This window comes from Palaemon carinicauda, chromosome 20 (genome assembly GCF_036898095.1).
Source record: "Palaemon carinicauda isolate YSFRI2023 chromosome 20, ASM3689809v2, whole genome shotgun sequence".
In the NCBI taxonomy this organism is placed as follows: Eukaryota; Metazoa; Arthropoda; class Malacostraca; order Decapoda; family Palaemonidae; genus Palaemon; species Palaemon carinicauda.
Window position 1 is genome coordinate 99,413,622 of NC_090744.1, and position 27,494 is coordinate 99,441,115.

General features: G+C 46.5%; 1 protein-coding gene across 3 annotated transcripts in view; it reads right to left on the reverse strand.

The window, feature by feature from the left end:
- The window catches only part of LOC137659552 (protein TANC1-like), a 67,864-nt gene that overhangs the window by 21,334 nt on the left and 19,036 nt on the right, over positions 1-27,494 (reverse strand). For all 3 annotated transcript variants that reach the window (XM_068394420.1, XM_068394419.1, XM_068394418.1), the window contains exons 2-3: positions 20,072-20,285; positions 19,272-19,486 (exon numbers count right to left, since the gene is read on the reverse strand). In XM_068394420.1, the coding sequence (XP_068250521.1) occupies positions 19,272-19,486; positions 20,072-20,143 (287 nt within the window). In that variant the 5' untranslated portion in view covers positions 20,144-20,285. The remainder of the gene's footprint in view (positions 1-19,271; positions 19,487-20,071; positions 20,286-27,494) is intronic.

The following is a 27,494-nucleotide window of genomic DNA, read 5'->3' on the forward strand; positions in this document are numbered from 1 at the left end:
CCGGTTTGGAGGCTGTTATCAGACACCTCAAAGGAACGAGGGGGGGGGGGGGGAGGACCACGTTCTGTACCACAGGACCTTTGCCCTGTGGTCAGAATTGGAAAAGTGCCTCCATATAAATCTGCTAGAGATGAAGGCTGTTCTTCATGGCCCTTCAACAGTGCCAACAAAGACCTAGCGGATCACTCTGTGGTGTGATGAGCGACAACACCACAGTAGTGGCTTATATCAACAAGCAAGGAGGTACCTTTTCAAAGCAGCTATCCCATCTCTCAGTAGAGATACTGAGATAGACCGAAGTCCACTCGATGCCTCTATCGGCTCACTTCATTCCAGACAAAGGGAATGTGCTCGCCGACTGTCGGAGCAGAGCATCTCAGATAATGAGTACCGAGTGGTCCTTGGATCATCCAGTGCCCAACAAAGTCCTGACTTTGTAGGGTTACCCGACTGTGGATCGGTTCGCTACAGCGCTGAACTTCAAGCTCCCGCTGTATTGCCCCCAGTCCCAGATCCCAAAGCACTCTGGCAAGATGCCTTCCAACAACAGTGGGACAGCACCGACGTGTGCGCTTTTCCCCCATTCTGTCTGATGAGGAGCGTGCTCAACAAGACCAGAATATCGGCCAATCGCTCAATGACCCTTTATAGCTACGCTATGGCATCACGCACAATGGTTTCCGGACCTTCCGGGAGAACTACCTCTGCGGCACAAGCTACTCAAACAACCACATGCCAACATCTTTCACAAAGCCGTAGCTTCGCTTCGATTTCACGCCTGGAGACTATCCAGCACCTCCTCACTAAGAGCGGATTGTCGCAACAAGTTGCGAACGGGATGTCTGGACACCTGCGCAGGTCATCTGCAGGGGCCAACCAAGCAAAGTGGCGAGTTTTCTGTGGTTGGAATCGTGAAGGGGTATCTCTCCACTCGATACCACTATTCCAGCAAGAGCGGAGTTCTTAGTTTATTTGTGGGAAGAATGCGCCTTTCAGTCTCGGCAATGAAAGGCTATCGCTCAGCCTTAAGTCTAGCCTTCAGGCCCAAAAGAGCATACTTTTCTTCCTTGCTGGTACTTTCTCTACTCATACAAAAATACGATCTTACCTGCCCTCAGTCGGAAGTGAGACCTCCTCCAGGGAACATGGTTCGAATTCTCAGGCCTCTTAGGAGGCTTCCCTACGATCCATTTCGCCAGGCTTCAAATTGCCACCTAACTTGGAAGGCAGTGTTCCTACAAGCTTTGGCCTCGGCCAAGCGAGTCAGTGAACTTCATGGTCTCTCGTATGACATCGCCCATGCAAGGGGATGAGGGGAGGTAACGTTCAGATTCGTCTCTGAGTTTGTGGCCAAGACACAGAATCCGGGAGTGCCGGATCCTCGATTCGACTCTTTCTGGATTTCGAGTCTTCGTTCTGTAACAGAGGACCCAGACCATCTCCTACTGTGTCCAGTAAGGAGTCTGAGGTTATATCTCAAAAAATGGCTGCATTCGTCCCCAAGTGCAAGCTTTGTTTGTGAGCACTGGGAGAACAAAGAGGAGGGTCACTAAGAATACCATCTCCGCATGGATTCGTAGATGATCCATCTGTCCCTGAATCCTGACCCTCCTCCGTCATGTCGCCTTAGAGTGCATGATGCCAGGGTTGTAGCTACGTCCCTGACCTTCAAGAAGAACTTCTCAGTGACGCAGGTTCTACAAGCAGGGGTGTGGAAGCGTCAGACGACCTTCACAGCCCACAGTGAACCCTCATTTATCGCGGTAGATAGGTTCCAGACGCGGCCGCGATAGGTGAAAATCCGCGAAGTAGTGACACCATATTTACCTATTTATTCAACATGTATATTCAGACTTTTAAAACCTTCCCTTGTACGTAGTACTGTTAACAAACTACCCTTTAACGTACAGAACACTTAATGCATGTACTACAGTACCCTAAACTAAAACAGGCACAAATATTAAAGGCAATTTTATATCATGCGTTTCCTAAACACGCTAAAAAGCACGTTAAAAAATGGCAACCAATGTTTTGTTTACATTTATCTCTGATCATAATGAAGAAACAAACTGGAGGTAGAGCTTTGCTTATTACCCAGACATATTTCCCATACTATTCCCTTAGAACTACATCACATCTTCCTACTTTAGATATATATATATATATGTATATATATATATATATATGTATATTATATATATATATATATGTATATATATATATATATGTATATATATATATGTATATGTATATGTATATGTATATGTATATGTATATGTATATGTATATGTATATGTATATGTATATGTATATGTATATGTATATGTATATGTATATGTATATGTATATGTATATGTATATGTATATGTATATGTATATGTATATGTATATGTATATGTATATGTATATGTATATGTATATGTATATGTATATGTATATGTATATGTATATGTATATGTATATGTATATGTATATGTATATGTATATGTATATGTATATGTATATGTATATGTATATGTATATGTATATGTATATGTATATGTATATGTATATGTATATGTATATGTATATGTATATGTATATGTATATGTATATGTATATGTATATGTATATGTATATGTATATGTATATATATATATATATATATATATATATATATATATAACGGATTTTGAGCGAAGCGAAAAATCTATTTTTGGGTAAGATAGCCATGTCGTCCTGATGGAAGTTCCTTAAAGGCAGCTTCCTAGGGTATATTACAACTACGGCGATATTCCCAGAGAATTTACCTTCAGGTACCCAGAATTCTAACTCCTGGAGCGAGTATCCCTAAAAAGACCTTAGGGATATCGTAAATATCAGTGGACGTATTCTTGACACGCCTCATAGCAATCTATACCCCGAATAGAGTTAACACTTCGTAGGGGTAAAATGGCAAGAAAACGAAAACGATAAGAAAGGGGGGAGCCGTTCATAAGGCATCTCTCCTCCCCGTTTCGAAAGCGTGCCCTGCGCCGCTCACGGCGCCATCTGTATTCCTTGTAGCGATACACGAGGTGCTACAGATACTGTATGTAGGGAGGGGTCCTACTATCCTTTTCACTCTTATTTATTTATTTTATTTTTTTTTTTTTGGAAAAGGAGCAGGGCGGGTCCATCAGGACGACATGGCTATCTTACCCAAAAATAGATTTTTCGCTTCGCTCAAAATCCGTTTTTTGGGCTCAAGCCATGTCGTCCTGATGGAAGTATACCAGAGCATTACTGTATCTGTGGATTCTCAATACGTGCCGTACTCCTCAAGAATGTTTCTTAGTCAACTCGACTGACAGACCTAAGATGTTACCGTTATACATCTTTTCACTAATCATAAGCCATGAAAGTGCTTCCTGCCCCCTACAGGGAGGAGTCCTACTAGACTCTAGAAACGAACGAAGAGTACATATACCTATGTATGAATCACTCGCCAGCCAGTACCATATAGTGGTCTCACTCTATATGAAGTAAAGCGAAGTCTTACGGGACTACAGTATCCAAAAGAAAAAGTCCCGACCAGCACCCTGGTCGAAGTAAAATTAGACAAAAGGTTATATCTGCGTAGGATTAAACTTGCTGCTACCACCATCCTCAGAAAGGGGTGGAGTCCTTATTGCTAAGGAAAGTATAAACCAGTATAATCCAGGCTTTGCATTAAGGAATAGGCTATTAAAGATATCCCCGATTAATATACATAGGCTAAATGCTCAAAAATCAATATGAAATCAAAAATAGGTGAAGGAGACGCAAGGTTCCCGAGAACAAGTTTATTGAGAAACAATAAATAGACATGGTCACCATAAATATGAACATATGCTAGGTGGATGACCAACAATTTACACAAGTACTGTAGTGCATGGATGAATGATTATCTGAAAGAAAACATATGTGTCACTTACACATACCCCGGTATCAAACTTAACGTCCATGTTACTACTTTGCTGACAATAGCGTTGGCAAACGCTTGGCACACCTGTCTGTACTTGTGCTACCATCACCATAACGTTGGAACAGTCACTGTGGGCTCTGAGAGCCTTCACTACCAGTTATATCAACGCATATAACTAACCATTCACCCAAGAATCCAAGTCCCAAATGATTCCGCTGTTCCTCGCAGAGTTAAACAGCAGGGTTAACGACGCAACCAACTGCTACCACAGACCTCTTTAGTTGCTCCACTTGCTTAGCATAGTGGCGAAAGAATACCCTGGAAGACTTCCAGCCAGTGTATGAACGAAGGTGTTCAAAATCCATAAAGTTAAAGAAGTTTAAGGATGAAGCAACTTTCCTCGGATCATGACCTGCGGGTGAACTGTCAGGATCCGCTCTGCGAATAAAATATGTAATTTTCGCCCTAAGCTGATTTAAAGATAAATTCGAGCCCGATGTTTCTCCTCTGAATAGTTGGCCCCCATGGAAGTCTGAAGTTCTACGAAGATAGACCTTAAGGCATTCTACGGGACATAGAGATGCATCTTCTTTCAGAGGGCAGATTCTCCAGGGACCCCACCTGTTGGTGGGCAACTCGTTCTTAGCGAGAAACGTAGGGTCCGGAAACAGGTTCAGTTCTCCCCCATCCAGGAACTGAACTCGGCCCTCCTCTCTCGAGAGGGCCACAATCTCACTAACTCTGGCCCCAGAAGCAAGGGCAAAAAGGAAGATCACTTTTTGAGTCAGGTCCTTCAACGCACATTCCTCATTATCTAGTAATGAGGCAAAATGAAGGACTTTGTCTAACGACCATGAAATAGGCTTTGGAGGAGCTGATGGTCTAAGCCTAGCACAGGCCTTTGGGATCTTATTAAACATCTCGTTAGCGAGGTCTACCTGGAAGGCATATAGAATGGGTCTTGTTAGAGCTGACTTACATGTAGAAATTGTGTTCGCCGCCAGCCCCTGTCCGTGGAGGTGAATGAAGAAGGATAGGCAGAACTCCGTAGAGATCTCGTGCGGGTTCTTATCTTTGACAAAGGCTACCCATTTCTTCCACGCAGATTCGTACTGCCTCCTAGTAGACTTACACTTGTATTCTTCCAGGAAGTCGATACTATCTTTCGAGATTCCGAACCGTTTTTTCACCGCTAGGGAGAGAAAATCATGAGCTGCAGGGTTCGGGTTTTCTGTAATGAAGCGAAGACAGTCGACTTCTGGACTTGCTGGGACAGAACTGGGTCCGGGAGTGGTAGAAACCTCAGTCGTAGTTCCAGAGCTAGAGGGAACCATACACTGTTCGGCCACTTGTGGGCCACTATTGCTGCTACTCCCTTGAAGGATCTCAGTTTGTTGAGGACCCTCAACATCAGATTGTGAGGGGGAAACAGGTAGATCCTGGACCATCTGTTCCAATCGAGGGACATCGCATCTATTGCTTCTGCCGAGGGGTCCACGTATGGGGACACATATTTCGGCAGCTTCTTGTTGTCCTTCGTCGCGAAGAGGTCTATCTGCAGTTCTGGGACTTGTCTCAAGAAGAAAGAGAATGATCCTGCGTCTAGGGACCATTCTGTCTCTATCGGTGTAACCCTGGATAGAGCGTCCGCGGTCACATTCCGGACTCCTTGAAGGTGAACTGCTGACAGGTGCCACTTCTTCTTCTCCGCCAGTCGGAATATGGCTAACATTACCTGGTTGAGAGGTGGGGATCTCGATCCCCGCCGATTCAGACATTTCACAACCACCTCGCTGTCCAGTACCAACCTTACGTGGATCGAGTGACGTGGGGATACTTTCTTCAGGGTAAGAAGTACTGCCATAGCTTCTAGAAAGTTTATGTGAAAGGTCCCAAATAGCTTGGACCAGATCCCTTGCACTTTTTTCCGATGGGAGTGACCCCCCCACCCTACCTTTGAGGCGTCTGTGTGGATTGTCACTGACGGGGGGGGTGGCTGAAGAGGTAGAGACCTCTTTAGACGACTGGCTTGAGACCACGGTCTGAGAAGAGAACGTAGTCGAAGTGGGACCGGTCTCTTCAAGTCCCTTCGCTCTTTCGATGCAAAGGTTCTCCATACTCCCGCTGCATCTTTTAACTGTGCTCTTAGCACTGGGTCTGTTACTGATGCAAACTGAAGAGAGCCCAAAACCCTCTCTTGTTCGCGTCTTGATATCCTCTCGGAACCTAGAAGTCTCCTGACAGACCCCGCTATTTCCTTCCTCTTTGACATCGGGATGGAAAGACGATGTGACACTAGATCCCAGTGAATTCCCAACCACTGGAACCTCTGAGCTGGAGAAAGACGAGACTTCTTTCTGTTGATCATGAAGCCTAGATATTCCAGGAACTGAATCACTTGTAGGGAAGCTTGCAAGCATTCTGCTCTGGATGCTGCCCACACCAACCAATCGTCCAGGTAGGCTACTACCTGGAACCCTTTTAGGCGTAACTGTTTGAGAGCTGCGCTCGCAAGCTTCGTAAAGATCCTTGGGGCTATGTTTAGTCCGAAGGGCATCGCCCTGAAAGCGTAAAGTTTTTGTTGTAGCTTGAATCCTAGGTAGGGGGAGAGACGACGACTTATTGGAACGTGCCAATATGCGTCTGACAAATCGATGGAGACGGTATATGCCCTCTTGGGCAGTAAGGCCCTTATGTGTTGTAACGTTAACATCTTGAACTTGTGGTTCACTATGAACTTGTTGAGTGGTGACAAGTCCAGAATGACTCTGAGTTTCCCCGAGTCTTTCTTGGGAACACAAAACAGCCTCCCTTGGAACTTGATGGACTTTACCCTCCTGATCACCTTTTTCTCCAACAGATCTTGGATGTACTCCTCCAAAACGGGGGTGGAGTGTTGGAAAAATTGAGGGCACTGGGGCGGAGTACTGTACCAACTCCAACCCAGTCCATTTTTGAGAAGGCTGTGGGCCCAGGGATCGAAGGTCCAGCGATCCCGGAAATACTGAAGTCTCCCACCTACCGGCGACACTTCACTTTGACTGCCCTGCAGTCTTGCCTCCCTGGCCGCGACCACCTCTGAATCCTCGTCCCCTAGAGGGGCGTCTTGATGACCCTCTAGCTGCTCCTCTGGGTCTTGCACGAAACGTGGTCGACTGTCCCTCGAACACGGGATTGAATGCCGGGGAAGCTGATGACATGGCTTGGGGAACCCATTGGAAGGTGGTCGGGGTCTGGGCTACCAGTTGTGGAACCGGAGGCAAAGCTGGCTGCTGCTGCTGTTGTCTTTGCGGTTTGAAGGACTTGGCTGGACGGGAGGAAAACCTTGACTTCTTCGCCTTTCCTTTCGGCTGAGGGCCCTCATCCGGAGAAGACTTCCTCTTAAGGGACAGGCCCCACTTCAGGAGAAGATTGCGGTTCTCAGTGGCTGCCTTGTCCACGATCTCTTTGACCACGTCCTTGGGAAAGAGATCTTTACCCCAGATGCTGGATGAAATTAGCCTCTTGGGTTCATGCCTCACTGTGGCCGAGGCGAACACAAACTCCCTACAGGCCCTCCTTGCTTTAACAAAGCAATAGAGGTCCTTGGTTACTGTGGCCAGATGGATTTTGGCCATAACCATGAACATCTCTGGCATCTTGGGGTCGCTAGCCATCGTCTCCATGTTGGTCTGGAGAGACATCGAGGCTGCCAGGCGCTCCTTTGTGTCCAATTCCCTCCGTAGAAGGAATTCCGACAACTTGGGAAGGTTTTCGCCGAACTGCTGTCCTGCAATGTCGGCGTCCAACTTCCCAACCGAGAAAGTAAGGTGCACCTCCTTCCAGTCCTTATTGTCCATTGGCAATGCCAACGATAGAGGTTTACATTCCTCCAAAGACGGGCACGGCTTGCCAGCTTCAACCGCCTTCATGACGGCCGCAAACCCCTTTTGCATAAAGGGGAAGGCCCTAGCCGGGGAGGATACAAAGGAGGGGTGCTTCTTACTCAAAGCGCCAACTTTTGAGTTTGAGAACCCCCTCTCCTTTAAAGCAGCTGTTAAAGTGGCTTGAGCCTTGGAGTGATCCAGGATAATCACCTCCTTTGGTTCCGTCTCCTCCTTCGAAGCCGGCTCCTTCTTCAAACGGACATAGCAGTCCGGGCAGGCCCCTCTACTGGGCCAGAATTCCACCTCCTCAAGGGGAACTGAGCCCAGTTTCTCCGACATGACGATCTTCCCAATCGTCATCGGCATGTGCTCGGCATATCTCCACGGGTTGGCATCCGAGCACAGAGGAAGGTCCTTAACGTTGAGCTTCTTTGGAGGTCCACGTGATGCTGTGATCTTCTGCATCTGGAGCTCCAAAGTAGCGGCCTTCTGATTATTCTCCCTCTGCATCTGTTGGATCATACCAACGATGGAAGAGAGAGCCTGTCCAAGCTCTGCTGGAAGAGCGGACGAGGTAGAGGGGATAGGTTCAGAGACCTGAACCGGCACGTCTGATGATACGGGAACCTCTTCCTCCACGGCAATAGGATCTCGATCCTCCTCCTCGCCCTCTGCGAGGAGATCCTGCTCCGCACGATCGGACAAGTCGGACATCTTGTCGTCCAACTGGATGTTCTGCATGGCGTCAGCGACATCCTCCTCCACTGGAATCTGGATCAGAGGGATCTCCGGCCGAGGCTGGGGAACAACAGCATCAGGGGAAGCCTTGGGAAAAAGGTATGCCCTCATCTTCTCGTTAGGAAGATAAGGTCCAGTGGTGTTTTTCTGAAAACCCCTTACCCATAAGCGAAGCCTCTCCCTCGCTTCATCTCTTGACTCCGCCGACCTAGGGGATTCAAAAGCCTCTGATAGCAGGTTAGTACATACAGCACATACCTGCGGATCCCAGTAACGATGGTCATCATTGGAGGCTGCACAAGCCGCGTGCCTCCTACACGAGGCATGTCCGCAAAAGTTCTTACTGCGGACATTGCAGAAGACACTATCACACTTTGGATGCTCCTCCTGTAAAAGAAGAAAAATTTCCATGAATATCAAGTGAATTTCAATTCACATGTAACAAATGAGTATTCAACAAGAATAAGGGAAAGACACCTACTTGTGAAACCCACACAAACACCTGTGGAAGCCCACCAGCCAAGTCACATAGTTAGTCTTTACTAGAATAACCAGAGAACGTATTTCCAAAGGAAATTAGGTGTAGCTCACACCTAAGGTAAAATATTACCATTCCGGCCAGGGATAAAAGAATTATCTTTTATCCTTGTAAGGCGACACCAGGTGATTGTACCAGAAACACAAGTAAGATAGAAAAGACAGTGTTGTAACCTACTACATCATGAACTCCCTTGGTTGAATATACCACCAAGAGAGGACTGATACAGTACCTGAGGGTGGTGTGCCAGCCGGCTATTGCCGGTCAACACCCCCCCCCCCCGTTTTTCGAAAGGTAGATCTCAAGTACACAACATCAGATCACCCTTATTGGGGAGAACTCCAGATCCCATGCCTGAACCGGCCGGCAGTGGTTGCCGGACCGCAGCCACCCGGTTTGCACTGCGTTGCCGGCCATCATTCTTAGTGGCCGGCTGACTGGGCAGTGTCGCAGGCCGGCCGGCAGCAGTAAACAAACCCTGCCGGCTGGCCCCCCACACTAGGCAGCGCTCGGCTGCCGGCCCCACTTGTAGTGGCCGACAGATGAGCAAGAGACCGGCCGGCAAAGGTATACACCCAACGCCGACCGACAGCAAGAGAACTGGAGAACACCCCTCCCCACCGACGGCCGGCCTGTAGGCCGGCAGACGGCAAGGACAACACATACTAAGACAATAGAATGAGTGCCGGGTTAAGAGACTATGAGTCTCTGGGCCCGGCACCCGAAAGAGTGCCGAAAGGAAGGGGAGACACTAAGTCAAGCTTCCTAACCGCTGCCTACTGAATCTACAGACGGCAGCGATGGAGGGACCAAGAAAGGACCGGGCAGCACTCGAAGTAATGGTCTCTGCCGGTCGGCACACTCTGCCGGCCGACAGGAGACCACGCCAGTTCCTCATCCCAACCTAGGCTAGGCAAGGATGCAGACGACTGACACAAGGAACGGAAAAAAGAAGGGAAGGACAGAGGGTCCTATCCAACCTTACCTTGGTTAAGGGTCATTCCCAACTAAGACAGTTCATCTCAGTTAGAGAAAGACCCGAGAGGGAGGCCGGCACTACTGGCTGCCTCCCAAGAACCACGGTAAGGAAGGAATTGCCCTTCCAGAAAAGGGAACATATCCCGAGACCGGAACGGCAATAGGACAGTCTGATGAGTCACCGAGTAAAGGGATCACTACTGGAACCCAACAAGGTGGACCAAGGGGATAACCCTTAATGCCCGAGTCAATCAGCAAGGGAGACTCTGCCCCATGCCAGACAAACCGGGCTCAGACTAAACACTGTTGTACTGTCCCCCTCTGAACCAATACAGTTGGAACGGGAAGGTACAGTACTACTCCAGCATAGATATATTTGAAGATTAATTCAAATAAACCACTAGAGTTAAGCCTAAGGCTTAAACAGAGGGAAAGGGTTTGCCCCTTCCCCGAAGAGAAGGGAGCAAACGGGGAACAGATAATATTATAATGACCTAAGACAACCTAGCCTAGGCACTAAGAGAATCGATTACCTAATTCACCGAAACTCACACCAATACTATCTTGGAAGGTACTCGAAAAGGACTTATATGTATAACGTTGCCTAACGCTTAAAGCAATAAATTCACATTTGGAAGACTAATTATCATGCAGGAAGTACATAGGCCAACAGCTAGCCTACGAAGACTAGTGTTGGCAGCCTTGGCAAAACTTCGCCAGGCACACTACTATCGCATCATAACAGAATTCCTAAATAAGCTAAGTAGCTAATATTTAAGCGCAAAGGGGCTGGGAACGTCGCTCTTGCTAACAAATAAATCCTATTCTAGCGAGCGACAGCATCCATGATGCCTCCAGCAGGCAACAGCTCTTGTATCAAAGATAACTCTTTTAATTACTTTAATTTTAACCAAGAGCCTACATTTATACATAAAAGAAATAGTACTCAACTTATCCGAGGCAGAAGAAGTTGGAGAAAGCATTATTAAGCGAGAAAATTCCAAGATTGGGTAGAAAACAGGGAAAACACACCGAGTCGTAGAGCTACGCAAAAAGGAATACAGATGGCGCCGTGAGCGGCGCAGGGCACGCTTTCGAAACGGGGAGGAGAGATGCCTTATGAACGGCTCCCCCCTTTCTTATCGTTTTCGTTTTCTTGCCATTTTACCCCTACGAAGTGTTAACTCTATTCGGGGTATAGATTGCTATGAGGCGTGTCAAGAATACGTCCACTGATATTTACGATATCCCTAAGGTCTTTTTAGGGATACTCGCTCCAGGAGTTAGAATTCTGGGTACCTGAAGGTAAATTCTCTGGGAATATCGCCGTAGTTGTAATATACCCTAGGAAGCTGCCTTTAAGGAACTTCCATCAGGACGACATGGCTTGAGCCCAAAAATATATATATAATATATTTATTTATTTATATGTATACTGTACACATATACATACCTACATATATATACATACATGTATACATAAATACATGCATACATATATATATATATATGTTACTGTATATATATGGGTTATGGAAAAAATCCGCGAAGTGGTGAATCCGCGATGGTCGAACCGCGAAGTAGCGAGGGTTCACTACACTACCTGCAAGACGTGACACACAGGAGGCTCGATACGTTATCTATCGGCCCTGTGTTGGCTGCACAACCTCAGGCTCCTTAATGGACAGGTAGCAGAGGGATGAGGACATTGTTACCCGGTCTTAGTCCCCATGAATGAAAAGATTTGTCTGGCCCTTATTCTTTTCTTCATCCTCTCCTTCCTTGGAGAAAGCAGCATCCTGGGTTCTCTGCATAGCTGACCTCAAACCACTGCAGGTAAACCATGCTTCCTTGTGTTCCTAGTATTAAGTTAATACTGTCACGTCCCCATACCCTGACGAGGTGGTATTGGGTAAGTCCTAGCCTAAAGTTTTCCATGTAATGAGCTTCAGGTCAACTTCCTAGGACGAGTCACACATAATCCTTCACACACAGCTTATGTAGGCCGCAGCCCTTGCGTAGCAAGGTGCGAGCGAGGTGCAGGGACTCTTTATTGTCGAGTACTGACACACTCAGATAATGAGTCTCCGGGCAAAGCCAATAGCCAGTATGGCTGGGACTTTTCCACCCTTCCTAAGGGTTGAGTCACCCATATTAAATAGCGTCGTTTGTATTTCAGTTACGGAACAAATGACAAATTCGGAGATATGTATTTTTCCTAACTATACAAACCTTAGCTATTTAATCAAACTTGCCTGCCAGCCCTGTCCCCCGTGAAGTCCTACCTCTAAGCAAAGTGAGCTCATCACACTGGTTTGTGAGGGGGGGGGGGTAGCAAGCTACCCCTCCCTACCCCCCGCTGACTAGCGATGGGGGTAGTAAACTCTCGTTAAAATTCTAATGGCTCGTCATTTCAGCTACACGAAAGTAATAACCCATATTAAATAGCTAAGGTTTGTATAGTTAGGAAAAATGTTATTTTTATTAATAAAATAAATTTTTGAATATACTTACCCGGTGATCATATAAGCTGCAACTCTGTTGCTCGACAGAAAAACCTACGGTCAAAATACGCCAGCGATCGCTATGCAGGTGGGGGTGTACATCAACAGCGCCATCTGTCGAGCAGGTACTTAGTACTCCAAGTAAACAAAGAACCAATTTTCTCCTCGGTCCACTGGGTCTCTATTGGGGAGGAAGGGAGGGTCCTTTAATATATGATCACCGGGTAAGTATATTCAAAAATTTATTTTATTAATAAAAATAACATTTTTCAATATTAAACTTAGCCGGTGATCATATAAGCTGATTCACACCCAGGGGGGTGGGTAGAGACCAGCATTACATGTTTACATTATTATGAGCTAAGTATTTTGTATTTCATTTTAGCAGTTATTCAAAATAACAAACATAAAATAAATAAGTACCTGGTAAGGAAGTCGACTTGAACAATTACTCTGCCTTTTTAAGTACGTCTTCCTTACGGAGCCTCGCGATCCTCTTAGGATGCTGAGCGACCCCTAGGATCTGAAGTATCAAGGGTTGCAACCCATACAACAGGACCTCATCAAAACCTCTAATCTAGGCGCTTCTCAAGAAATGACTTTGACCACCCGCCAAATCAAGTAGGATGCGAAAGGCTTCTTAGCCTTCCGGACAACCCAAAAACAATAATAAAACATTTCAAGAGAAAGATTAAAAAGGTTATGGAATTAGGGAATTGTAGTGGTTGAGCCCTCACCCACTACTGCACTCGTTGCTACGAATGGTCCCAGAGTGAAGCAGTTCTCGTAAAGAGACTGGACATTTTTAAGATAAAAAGACGCGAACACTGATTTGCTTTTCCAATAGGTTGCGTCGATTATACTTTGCAGAGATCTATTTTGTTTAAAGGCCACGGAAGTTGCGACAGCTCTAACTTCGTGTGTCCTTACCTTCAGCAAAGCTTGGTCTTCCTCATTCAGATGGGAATGAGCTTCTCGTATTAACAGTCTGATAAAATAGGATAAAGCATTCTTTGACATAGGCAAAGATGGATTCTTAACTGAACACCATAAAGCTTCAGACGGGCCTCGTAAAGGTTTTTAAATAGAACTTAAGAGCTCTTACAGGACATAAGACTCTTTCTAGTTCATTTCCAACCATACGATAAGTTTGGAATATCGAACGATATTGGTCAAGGCCGAGAAGGCAGCTCGTGTTTGGCTAGAAAACCAAGTTGTAGAACATGTAGCCGTTTCGGATGAGAATCCGATGTTCTTGCTGAAGGCATGAATCTCACTGACTCTTTTAGCTGTGGCTAAGCATATCAGGAAAAGAGTCTTTAAGGTGAGATCTTTCAGGGAGGCTGATTGTAGCGGTTCGAACCTGTCTGACATAAGGAATCTTAGTACCACGTCTAAATTCCAACCAGGTGTAACCAAACGACGCTCCTTCGTGGTCTCAAAAGACTTAAGGAGGTCCTGTAGATCTTTATTGTTGGAAAGATCTAAGCCTCTGTGACGGAAGACTGATGCCAACATGCTTCTGTAACCCTTGATAGTGGGAGCTGAAAGAGATCGTTCTTTCCTCAGATATAAGAGAAAGTCAGCTATTTGAGTTACAGAGGTACTGGTCGAGGATACGGATACTGACTTGCACCAGTTTCGGAAGATTTCCCACTTCGATTGGTAGACTCTAAGGGTGGATGTTCTCCTTGCTCTAGCAATCGCTCTGGCTGCCTCCTTCGAAAAGCCTCTAGCTCTCGAGAGTCTTTCGATAGTCTGAAGGCAGTCAGACGAAGAGCGTGGAGGCCTTGGTGTACCTTCTTTACGCGTGGCTGACGTAGAAGGTCCACCCTTAGGGGAAGTGTTCTGGGAACGTCTACTAGCCATCGAAGTACCTCGGTGAGCCATTCTCTCGCGGGCCAGAGGGAAGCAACTAGCGTCAACCTTGTCCCTTCGTGAGAGGCGAACTTCTGCAGTACCTTGTTGACAATCTTGAACGGAGGGAATGCATATAGATCTAGATGTGACCAATCTAGTAGAAAGGCATCTATATGAACTGCTGCTGGGTCCGGGATTGGTGAGCAAAATATCGGGAGCCTCTTGGTCATCGAGGTTGCGAAGAGATCTATGGTTGGCTGGCCCCAGGTGGCCCAAAGTCTCTTGCATACATCCTTGTGGAGGGTCCATTCTGTTGGAATTATTTGTCCCTTCCGACTGAGACAATCTGCCATGACATTCAAGTTGCCTTGGATGAACCTCGTTACTAGTGATATGTCTAGACCTTTTGACCAGGTGAGGAGGTCCCTTGCGATCTCGTACAATGTCAGAGAGTAGGTCCCTCCTTGCTTGGAGATGTACGCCAAAGCCGTGGTGTTGTCCGAGTTCACCTCCACCACTTTGCCTTGAAGGAGAGACCTGAAGCTTTTCCAGGTCAGACGTACTGCCAGTAGCTCCTTGCAGTTGAAATGCATTGTCCTTTGACTCGAGTTCCATAATCCCGAGCATTCCCTACCGTCTAATGTCGCACCCCAGCCTACGTCCGATGCGTCCGAGAAGAGAACGTGGTTGGGAGTCTGAACAGTCAGGGGAAGACCCTCTCTAAGGTTGATATAGTCCTTTCACCAAGTCAGACAAGACTTTATCTTTCCGGAAACCGGGAGCGAGACCGCTTCTAGCGTCTTGTCCTTTTTCCAGTGAAAAGCTAGATGGTATAGAAGAGGACGGAGGTGTAGTCTTCCTAGTGACACAAATTGATCCACGGATGACAGTGTCCCTACCAGACTCATCCACAGCCTGACTGGGCAGCGTTCCTTCTTCAGCATCTTCTGGATGGATAGCAGGGCTGGGGGCTGATCGTCTTGTTCAGCAACGTCCTCATCAGAGGGTTCCTCATCCGAAACTGATGAGGAAACGGCAACGGAGTGGGCAACGTCTGACTCGCTGAATCCGGTCGCACTGGTGGATGCGTGACGGAGCCGGACGCAATATCATGGCACTGCTGCACAGTCTGTGAACTGTCAACAACCATGGGTGCGCGAGGAAGTACAGCGTCAACCCGAAACTGTCTAGACTGTCTGGGTTGTGCAGTCAACACCCTACCGGGTTGCTGAGGTTGACGCACTGCGTCACAACAAGTCACCTCTGCTGGTTGTTGAACGTCCTGAACGTCAACAACCACCTCCGAGCGTCGCTTAACGTCAACGTGCGACTGGCAACCCACACTGGGTCGCATCGGTGGAGGAACCACCTCAACTGGCAGACGCGAGTAGGTTACCTCAGCGTCAACAGGGCGCACAACCGACCGGTTGGAAGGTTGTTGGCCAGAAGGAGGAACCACCTCAACTGGCAGACGCGAGTAGGTTACCTCAGCGTCAACAGGGCGCACAACCAACCGGTTGGAAGGTTGTTGGCCAGAAGGTTCTTCTCCGCATTTAAGTCCTCTATCAAGGACGCAAGCTTGGACTGCATGTCTTGCAGCAAAGCCCATTTAGGGTCTACGGGAGCAGGTGTGGCAACAGACGGGGTTAGCGACTGAGGCGGAACCATTTACCATCCCTGAAAGCCTTGTTATGTGTGACATAATAGTACAGCAAAACTTCAAAGGCTCGACAAAAGTTGAGAAGTTGACCTGTAAACAACTTGGAGCGTCTCCTGGCTAGGCGCCAGGGCGAGTCTACCAGAATTGAGAAGTCTATCTGGGCAGAGGCATGAACTCCCAAGCCGAGAACTTCTCTCGTGTCCTATCAGACTCTCGCTCTATAAGCCAGTTTAAAAGAAGGGAAATCAAAGGCTGTATCCCTAAAACTCCTCCTGGTGCAAAAACCAATCGCCTAGCCAACGTAACGCTCTCTAGGAGAGCGAGAGAGCACTAGCTTAAAAACAACGGCTTCGAAGTAGCTAGGCCTAGTGTAAGTTCTGACGTTTAGGCGAACGAGGAGCAGCAGTTACAAGATCCGGACGAAGATCCTTAAAATATCATCATGATTTAATTAAAGTCCATAGGAGGCTAAGCAGCTTAAGGCTCCTCTCCAAATGACAGAGTCCTCAAGGGAATATCAGTAGGAGGGAGAACAGCACTTTCTCATCTACAGGAACCTTGTCCGATAAAAGCCAGGTTATCTCAGTGAGTCTCTCACTGGTGCATTAGTAGCAGACCAGAAGGCAACGTCATGTAACTGCTTGACAGTCTGTGAACTGTCAACAACTGAACTGTCAACCACAACAGGTGCGTGAGGACATACAGCACTGGTGCATTAGTAGCAGACCAGAAGGCAACGTCATGTAACTGCTTGACAGTCTGTGAACTGTCAACAACTGAACTGTCAACCACAACAGGTGCGTGAGGACATACAGTGTTCACTCGAGACTGCTTTGACTGTCTATACTGAGCAGTCAAAACAACTCTAGAATGCGGAGGTTGACGCACCGCGTCAAAACAAAACAACTTAGACTGTTGTTGTACCTCGCGAACGTCAACGGAAGGTTCCGTGCGTTACTGAACGTCAACATGCGGCTGGCAGGGTACACTGGAACGCATGGGTGGCGGGACTCTCTTTGGAGTGCGGCAGAAGGTCGCCTCAGCGTCCACAGGACGCACAACCGTGTTGGTTGTAGGCTAAAGGTTGGTGCAGTGTCAACCTTCTCCGCACGAAAGTCCCGCATCAATGACGTTAACTGAGACTGCATGGTCTGCAGCAAAAACCACTTAGGGTCTACAGGAGCAGGTGCGGCAACAGACGGTGTGACTGCCTGATGCGGTACCGCTTTGCCTCTCTTAGGAGGTGAGCAGTCGTCGGAAGACTGCAGCGAGTCCGAACTGACCCAGTGGCTACAACTGGGCCGTTGGACTTGCGCGGAAGGGACCGACTTGCGCTTAATAAGCTGCGAGACCTTGGTCCATGGTTTCTTACGAGAAACCTCTTCCGCAGACGAGAAATAAATGGGCTCTCTCGTCTTTGTGTGGGTGGGGCGATCTTGGGTAGATACGCCCGAAACCACGGAGGGAAACGTCTGTTCGTTGATCAAGGCCTGACGAACCCATAAGTCGTTCGACATTACTTCTCCCCTGGGCTTGGGAGCTTGTAAGAGGTCCCGGACTAGGTGAACGACAGGCACGAACAGACGAACCCTCGGACGCAACACTGTAACACTTTGCGCATATCACTTTATCACTTCGATTTTCTGTTTTGCACTTATTTCACTGAAATCGAAACTTTTACTGATTTCTACCTGAAACACGCAATTCTACCCTTCATTAAAAGGTAGTAACTGCGAAATCAGTCGTATAATGCAGCTCATTAATACTAGCAAAAAACAGAAAACATACATAAAGATAAAAAATTCAGTGGCTGGGAAAGAGACTAAACACTAGTTCAAATAAACTACGTTTACAATCTCTCACCGCACATAGCCTGGGGACAAGAATAAAACCCTAGAAACGTTTTACCTTCTTCCCCGTACAGCGACTAGGGAGGAGAGTAACACGAGAACAACGTTACCCGCTTGAACGGAACGTTTTCTCTCCTCTCTCTCCCTCCGTCTCTATCTCTCTCTCTCTTTCTCTCTTGATTTCGCACCTAAGAGAAGAGCCCAATTATATATCGTCAAAAAAAACATGTTATTTGACTAAAGGAAAAAACTGAAAGGTTTTCCAAATAAAAAGTTCCTTTAATTTAGAATTTAAAACATTTAAGCTAAGAAAGAATGAACGAAACGTCAGAATCGATTTACTCTTACTGCAAAGTGAAACCGTGATACACTCTCTCTCTATCGTAACGATAGAGCGCATGTTGAACGTCCTGAACGTCAACAACTGCGTAGTCTAAAAAACTAAACGTTAGTTCATCTTTGAAAACAGTACGAAGACTATCAAAGAAATTCTTTCATAAAACATTAAATTTAAAAAGTTTTAAATTCTTTAAAGGCTAAATACGATATAACGGGCTCAACGTTGATTAACTTCGGTTCCAAGTTAGGACCGCCTACTATCAGGAAAGGTCGCATATAAACAAAACATAAAAATTTATTTTTATATGTTTATAATAAATGGAAAGTTAATCGAAGAGGCCTAATAAAGGCGGAGAGATATAAAATATAAAGATCTATAACGTGTTAAGCAAAATTACTAAAAACCTAAACACACTTCCGTCTAAGGGAAGGGTCGGCCATTTAAAAGTGAAAGAGAGTCCATAGTCTCTTTGTCACCATAATTAAATCTATCCAAAACGAGTTCAAGTTTTGAGATGAAGATAAATCACCTGCATAGCGAAAGCTCAAAACTAGAATAGTGTACTTCACCAAATAGTTGTGAAAACAAATCCAGTTAGTAACAGCGTATTAGTAGGTCTTGCCGGTAGCCCGACAGAGAGAAAATTGATTCTTTGTTTACTTGGAGTACTAAGTACCTGCTCGACAGATGGCGCTGTTGATGTACACCCCCACCTGCATAGCGATCGCTGGCGTATTTTGACCGTAGGTTTTTCTGTCGAGCAACAGAGTTGCAGCTTATATGATCACCGGCTAAGTTTAATATTGAAAAATACAAATTATCTCCAAATTTGTCATATTTAATATGAGGAGGGAGGAGGTGGTTGCTCATCAATAGTGACAGACTATTGCTTTTTACAAAACTTTCCATCTTTGATGTAGAGAATATCATAGCACAATTATGTGTTTGCAACTGCACATAACCAGAGGTTACAGAAAATTATTAAATAAACCTTTTGAAGAAAATAATATACCTAATGGAAGTGATTAGAGGAGTTTCAATCCTTTCCAGATGGTCTTTGCTCCGTCTGTCAACTGGGGCACCTGCTTGTAAAAGGATCTTCATGGCTTCCAAGTTTTGATGGTAAACCGTTAAAGAAAGGGCTGTTGTACCCCTGACAGGCGTTCCGAGATCCAGCCCACTTTTTGATAGCTTGCACACCATTTCCATATCAGATGTCAAGATTGCCTGTAATAAAAGGGTACTGTTAATTGTCATATTTAACTTGACTGAACATAGATGATTTAGATACAATTAACCCCGGAATAACCTAAATCAATTAAATTATGCATTTTATCCACTTTGTTATTGTAAAGTATGAAAAGTATTTTTATACCCTGTGGTTTGCAGATAAACCATAAAAACTTTGAATTTAGGGAAAAGTGGAGTTGGACATTTTAAGAATAATATATAGGGTAGAGTGACTGATAGAATTGGGGAAGAACAAACCCTTTAATAAAGGGAAACGTAATCTAGGAGAGCGACAAAAATGTCATTTCAAATTTTAAAAGCAATAAGTAAAAGAAATATTTTCTACATTAAAACACATCAATTATGCATAATATTTAAATTAAGTTAAATTTTGTCAAAATTAACAAAATGGTAAATTATTTAAGGTCACCATAAATTTTATAAACCAAAGACAAATTGAACAAAGGAGATGTGTTCAGCACTGAACATAGTTTTTAAATTACCCAGCCTTGCGGGCAGCCATGTGCAGATTTATGTTTTCTCACAAGAAAAACTTTAAATGAAGTAAATACAGTACAGTACCTGATGTAGATCCATAATATGAGGCATCATGCTAAACTTCATGGTCACACAAGGGGGTCTTGTGTACACCATTGCCTTTAGATATACAGTAGTCGAGTGTGATGTGTTATTCAATACTACACTGAGAAATGAAATAGACAGCAAGGATTCTTCACCCGAAGTCTGTTGGTATGTTGGCCATCTTCACTTCATGAAGTTCTCTTGTATTTTCGGACTGTAAATAATGAATACTATATACAGTATAAATACATAATGTATAACAAAAAATTATTTCATGAATTCTATCCTCTTATGACTAAAAACTCTGGAAGGAAAAATAAACTTGAGTACAGAACTGAACTCCCAGCCTTGCTGTCATATATTATAAGAAAACAAGAAGACATACAGTGGACGTCGAAGGTTGAACATTTCGCACTTAGAATAAATGTTTTGATAATTTTTTCTCTTGGTGGTTTGACGAATTTTTAGAGTCCAAATGATAACAGACTTGTTGAAACTTGAACGAGTCAAGGTTCCTATTGTCAGCAGCATAATACTGCTCAAACAAAGATAGTTACAGTGCTGTAGATTCTAAGCATGGTGCTCTCCCGATGCACACCTGCTAAACCTTGCTGTTGATTTTTTCCTTGTATATAGTAGGCTGCATGTAATTGGCCGAAAGAATTTTAATAATACCGTAGTGATAAGATAAAAATGACAAATTTAAAGTAATTTTTATTTTTACTAAGGATACAAACCTTGATCTCTTCATTAGGAAATATACTTTTGGCAAAGCTGGAAGACTAGCCCTAAAACTTTTAGCGAGGTGTAACTACCCCACCGCTAGTTAGCGGGGGACGGTAAGGGGGTAGTATCGGCTACCCTGCTCAAACACACACACTGGTGTTGTCTCATCACTTTTGATTGCAGGCAGGACTTGCATGGGGATAGGTGAAGTTGGGCCAGACTTATATAAAAAGCTCAAGGTTTGTATCGTTAGGAAAAATACAAATTACTTTCAATTTGTTGTTTTTTCCATCACTAAATACAAACCGTTTTGCTCTTTATTAGGGAAGACTCACCCCTAAGATGGATGGAAGTCCTAACCAACTGGCTGATTTTTGACCTTGAGTTTCTTCCCATGCTACGCACACATAAGGAGGAACACACTGACACTTCGCTAAAACTCTGTGCAATAGTACACTTTAGCGGCCTGTGCAATTTATGTGATTGTGTGATACTAACAATGAGTCTAGTCTAAGTAAGAATTCTTAGAAATCGTAGGATTCTTTGAACCAACCATAGACGTTACCCAATGCCACTTGCCAGGTGTTATGGGGACACAACAAGTATGTATTTCAATACCAGGTTATACAAGGATAATGGTTATTACCTGGAGGCCAGTTTGCAGAGTACTGTAAGTGCTGTTCCCCGAAAGAGAGGAAGATGAAAGAAAGAAAGAGCCAGTCATTCTTAACATTCACCCCTTACTTAATCCCAGGTAACCTCTGCCCTCTACCATCTGCTACTTGTCCATCAAGGAGCTTGAAGTGTTTAAACCACTTACTGTGCAGCCACCACATGAACGATGGAGAACATTTCCTCCATGTTTCTGAGGGTCATGTCTTGCAGGTAGTGGGCAGTGAAGGTCGTGTCTCGCTTCCACACACCCGCTTAAAGGACCTGCGTCACAGATTAGTTCTTAAATGCCAGGGACATACTAATTCCCCTAACATCATGAGCTCTAGGTCTCCTTGTCTGCGGAGAGGTATCAGGAATAAAGGCCCAGTCTATGACCTTGCGAATCCACTCTGAGATCGTGTTCTTGGTGATCCTTCTCTTGACTTTCCCTGTGTTGACGAAGAGTGCTCTAACTCGGGCCAAGCTCCTACAGTTCTTTTGAGGTAGCACCTCAAGGCCCTCACTTGACAAAGGAGTAGTTGATCCGGGTCATCGGTTACATTACGGAGACACTCGATCCGTAATGCCTGAATCTAGGATCCTCTACTCCCGGATTTTGAGTCTTGGCAATAAACTCAGGGATGAAGCCGAACATTACCTCTCCCAATCCCCTTGAATGGGAAACATCATAGGAAAGACCATGGGGTTCACTTACTCTCTTGGGCGAGGCCAAAGCGAAAAAGAAAACAGTCTTCAGAGTCAGGTGAAGATCTGATACCTGGCGTAAACGGTTCGTAAGGGGCTCCTTTCAGAGACTGAAGGACACGAATCACGTTCCATGGAGGAGATCTAGCTTACGACTGAGGACAGGTAAGCATGAAACTCTGTATGAGGAGAGAAATTCTTACAACGAGGAAATATTAACTCCTTTCAGTCTAAAGGCAAAGCTTAAGGCTCAGTGATAACCTTTCACTGCCGAGACCAAGAAGAGCTTTTCCTCTTGAAGGTATACAGTACAAGGAAATCCGCTATTGCTGGAACAGAGGCATCAAAGGGAGAGATACCCCTTCCACAACACCAACCACAGAAGACATTCCACTTGGTCTAGTAGAAGGCAGCTGAAGATTCCTGGAGGTACCCAGACAATTTTTGCATGCTGCAAAAAAATTCTCTGCATGAGATGCTGGATAACCTCCAGACGTGAAGATGTAGGAATTCTACAGCTTTGTGGTAGTTGTTCACGTGTAGTTGTCTAAGTAGATCGTGACATGGAAGGAGTTCTCTCGGGACTTCTGTTAGCAGCTGAAGAAGGAGAAGGTCCTGGAACCATTCCGGATGATGCTATAGCGGAGCTATGAGGTCATTGCTAGATTGTTGAGCACCCTTCTCATTAGTTAAAACAGGGTCAAGGCATAGATGTCAATGTTGTCTCACTGTTGTTGGAATGCACCTTGCCAGAGACCCTGGGGATCCAGGCCCAGTGAACCGTTGTTTAGCGACGTCTCCAACAGGTCCACTGTTGGGGAACCACCCCACAAAGTCCTGATTTTGTTGGCTACGAGATGATTCAAAGACCACTCGGAGCCCACTATCTGAGTTACTCTGCTCAGGTTGACCACGAGCACTTTCCTCTTGCCTGGAATGAAGCGAGTCGATAGGGACACCAAGTTGTCTTCAACCCATCTTAGCATCTCCATTGCTAGATGGCATTGGTGCTGCGAAAAGGTACCGCCTTGTTTGTTTACATATGCCACCACGGTGGTGGTGTTGCTCCATACCACCACTGGTGACCCCCTAGGAAAAGATGGAACTGTTGCAGGGATAAAAATGCTGCCCTCATCTCCAGAAGATTTATCTGCTGGGATCTTTCAGACTCGGACCAGAGCCCGGAGGCCGTGTGATGCAGCCGATGGGCCCTTCACCCTTCTTTTGACGCATCTGAAAAGAGCATCAATTCCAGGGAAGGAACAAGATGGTCAACCTCTTGGCAGAGATTCTCATCTGTAACCCACCATTCTAGGTCCGTCCTCTGCTTGGAGGGGACGGAGAGTCCTCGTGTTGAACCCACCTGGACTTCAGCCACCACTGAAGTGATCGAATTTGTAGACAGCCATTGCGAACTAGACGTTCCGAGGATGATAGGTGACCTATGAAACATAACCACTGCTGAGCTGGGAGTACGTCTCATTGTAGGAAGGGACTTGCTACCTTCTTCAGCCTCTAGATCCTGTCACCGGAAGGGAAGACTTTCTGCAGGTTGTTGTCTATGATCATTCCTAAGTATACCAGTCTTTGAAATGGAAGCAGAGAAGACTTCTCGAGATTTACCACAATCCCCAGATCGTGACAAAACACGAGGAGTCTGTCTCGGTGTTGAAGAAGGGTGGCCACCGAGTCTGCTAGGATTAGCCAGTCACCCAGGTATCTCAGGAGACGGATGCCCATCCTGTGGACCCAGGTTGACACTAGGGAGAAAAATTGTGAAAACTGAGGTGCTCTCAACAGGCACCTTGAACTAGTATTGTCTGTTTAGAAGATCCTTAGATATTTCCTTGATTACGGGTGTACTGGGATCTGGAAGCATGCTTCTTGTAGATCCAATGTGCACATGAAATCCTATGGTCTTCCTCCACCTGACCAGTCTGCCATTTCCATCCTGAACGGAGTCTGTTGTACAAATTTGTAAAAGGGAGGAAGGGTTGATTACGGGTCTTCAGCCTCCAGACACCTTTTTCACAAGAAAGTCGACTGTAGAAGCCTGGAAACTTGTCTAGGACCTCTTGAATAGCACCCTTCTCCAACATGGTCTGGACTTAGGCCTTGAGGGCCAGCTCCTTCATGGATCCCATCGTGTAGGAGCTAAGTGGAACTGGACGCTGTGTCAACGGAGGGAGAGTTTACGTGAACGGGACCCAATATCCTAAATGAATCACAGAGACAGTCCAGGTCTTGGTCCCGTGCTGCAGCCACCTCTGCCACTGGTATTGCAGGCATCCCCCCACTGGTGGATAAGTGAGAGGATAGCCCTCCCTAGAGGGACCGGCCTCGACCGCTACCTCTTCCTCCTTTACCTCCTCTGCTGTTCCTTTGGCTATTCTCAGGCAGGAAAGGGCTTCTTGGAAGACGGCTTAGAAGCGCCCGAACTCCTGCTGTTCCTCTGTGGTCTGGAAGATTGTGGTTCTAGGTGGAGAAGCCAATCCGTAGGATCTAGAGGTCATCGCTCTCTGAAGGAGAGAGTTTTGGCTTAACTTCTCCAGTGCTCCGCAGCCCTCTCGCCATTTTCCGAGTTAAATAGCGATGGACCTTCCATTGTCAAGTTCCAAGGCCTCGCCACTTCTGTCCTAGGAACTTGCCTATAGAACTTCTCTATTATCGAGTCCCGTCGTCGAAGGATGAGGTTTGCCCACAAGTTGACTACTTGATAGCAAGGAACTCCATCGTTTTGGTTCCCAACAATAGAAAAGTCGCCATGAACTTTCTGGTAAGCTCCTGGGACCAGTCCTCCGTCCTGATAAGATGGCCCACAGACCCTAGCGACAGAGCGAGCCACAAAGTCACCTGCATAACGAACTTCGCAATCTTCTTCCTATTTAGGGCATAGATTGCTGAGAAGGTGACAGGAAGTCCCGAGAGTCTCTGGCACGAAACTCCCCTCGTCAAAGCTTTGATGGCTGGGTCCAGAGGTAAAGCTAACAGTTTCCCCTCAGTTACCTTATAATACCTCCTCTGCTGGATGAAGGAGGGTGGTAGTAGCTTGGAGGAGTCACTGGTACAAGGGGAATTAGAAGCCCCGGCGATCTACGTGAAGGCCTTCCTCCTGGTCTCCTTCAACTCCCTCGACCAAGGCAAAGCTGTGATGGTCTTGGAGGGTCTATAGGTGCCGTACAGATGGTCCAGCACCGTATCCTTCCCTTCTGGCAGAGCTGTAGCAGGGTTCTCCAGGCTGTTGATGGCCCTCATGCAGGCCAGAATCTACCAGAACGCGTGGTCGGATTCTCTCTGCTCGGCCTCTGAGTACCTTGGACTTGCTGCCCTGGGAAGAGTGTCATCTCGTTCAAAGTCCTGGTCCTCATCCACCCCCGAGCTCTCACATATAGGAGCCCAAGGTGGGTCATAATCGTCTTCGTAGTGCCTGGAGGAGTTTTTCGATGTCGTGGGAGCCTCCCTCGCTGTCGTCTTTAACCCCCTAAGCAGAAGAGCTGTGCATCCTATCCTAAGGCTAGGTCGACATTCTTAGAGAACGGTGCTTCAGTAGTCTTAAGAGTCCTTACTCTCCCTGTGGAGGGGAAGGAACTCTGCCAACAGGGAAGGTCTTACATTTTCCCTAAGTCTGGAAGAGTCAGCTGCATCCTTGGGGAGTGAGGCATGCAAAGGCTATTCTGTTACTGCTGGTGAAGTGCGCTGACTGGGTGTGGCGACCTCGATGGGAGACAGTGGGTAGGACTTGGTTAATGACATATCCCTTGGGGATCTTGAAGCCCTGCTTGTATTAGGGTGAAGAGGATCACCTGGAGGAGTAGGCTGCCTCTGTATTCTCCTCTTCTTTACAAGCATCAATGGGGTCATTTTCACTTGGGAGAAATCCTGCCGTAACTTCCCCGACCCTATAAGAATGTTGCGCACCTTAGACGGAATAGGAGAGACCATCATCGGGGGCTGACATTCCTGAGGTGGAGCCGGAACAGAACTTGTGCACCTTGTATCTGAAGGTGGAGAAGAGAATTTCAGGAGACTTGATGTCTCTAGGAGGATCCGAGGCATGCTGATCAAAGCTGCTGTTACGTGCTTACCTGTGGGAGTCTGGGCAGTCGGTAACCGCCAGACGAACTGCACTCACCAACTCGGTAAACCCAGATGTGCCCTTAATGAAGGCCAGGATAGAAGGTGGAGGTTCACTGGGATGTCCACAGGCCGGAGACCGCCTATGAGGTATCCATGGTCTGACTAACTGGGGGGGGGAGAGACAGCTCACTTATGCGTTCTATCTTGGTAGAGCGAGTCGGTGAACATTAGCATTCTGCTTTCGAAGATGGAGCTTTGGGCTAAAGCTTGACTGGACCACAGTCGGCTGCATTCCTGGCTGCTGCATGGTTGCGTGCTGCTGGAAGGTCTTACAAAGAAATGTGCTAGCAGGATGAAGCGCTGTTGTGAACTGCTTCGTCGCTATGTGAAACCGAGCAATCACGGGCAGATGTCGAACCACGAGGGGGCGAGACAAAGTGATCGCAAGAGGAAGGGTCATCACGAGCTGAAAGGCAGTAACGAGCTGGAGTGTCGAAACGCGTTGGAGAGTGGCCGCAAGCTAGCATCTGTTCGCGGGCTGATCTCATTGGCAAGCTGGAACCCGATGACAAGCTGGATCCTGTTCACAAGGAGCATGGTCATGTGCTGAGGACTTGTCACGAGGTGGACCGCTGTAAAGCCTTGACGAGTCTGCTGCTTAAGCGATCGCTCCAGATCACAATGATTGGTCTCGGTGTTCCTCTTGTAGGTGCTGCAAAATGAAGACTAGTGCTAGTCGAGGTTGGTGAGGCGCCTTTGGTCACAAGCATGCTCATGAAAAGGAGAAACAGCTGCGTCACTTGGTCAGACTCTCTCAAGAGTGTGACGAACTCCTCGGTGGATCCAAGGTAAAAACTGGGAGGGGTGAAGCGGCAGCACAACGGACTCATCGAACTTGCAGGGTGCGAGCAACATCTACTTCACGCTCTGACAAGCCACTTTCGTAGGGGCTAGAAACAGACATGGGTGAGACCAGACGCCTTCTCATTGTCCCGTATGGCGGAGACCACTCCGGTAAGGACCTAACCCGCGAACGGGAAAGTTGTCCCTCGAGAGCAACAGGAACCGACCTCGGACTTTGCCCCCTCCGCCAGCTGAGCGAACTCAAAACAAGGGGGAGCGCCGTCATCGGCAAGCTGAGCTGGAGACTGGACTGGGTAGACTGTGGTGGGCACAGATGCAAGAGACTCATCCAGTACGAAACCTTCAGAGGCTCTATGAAGAGGATCAAGGTCAACCTCTGAGAAAGCCGGTGTGTGCT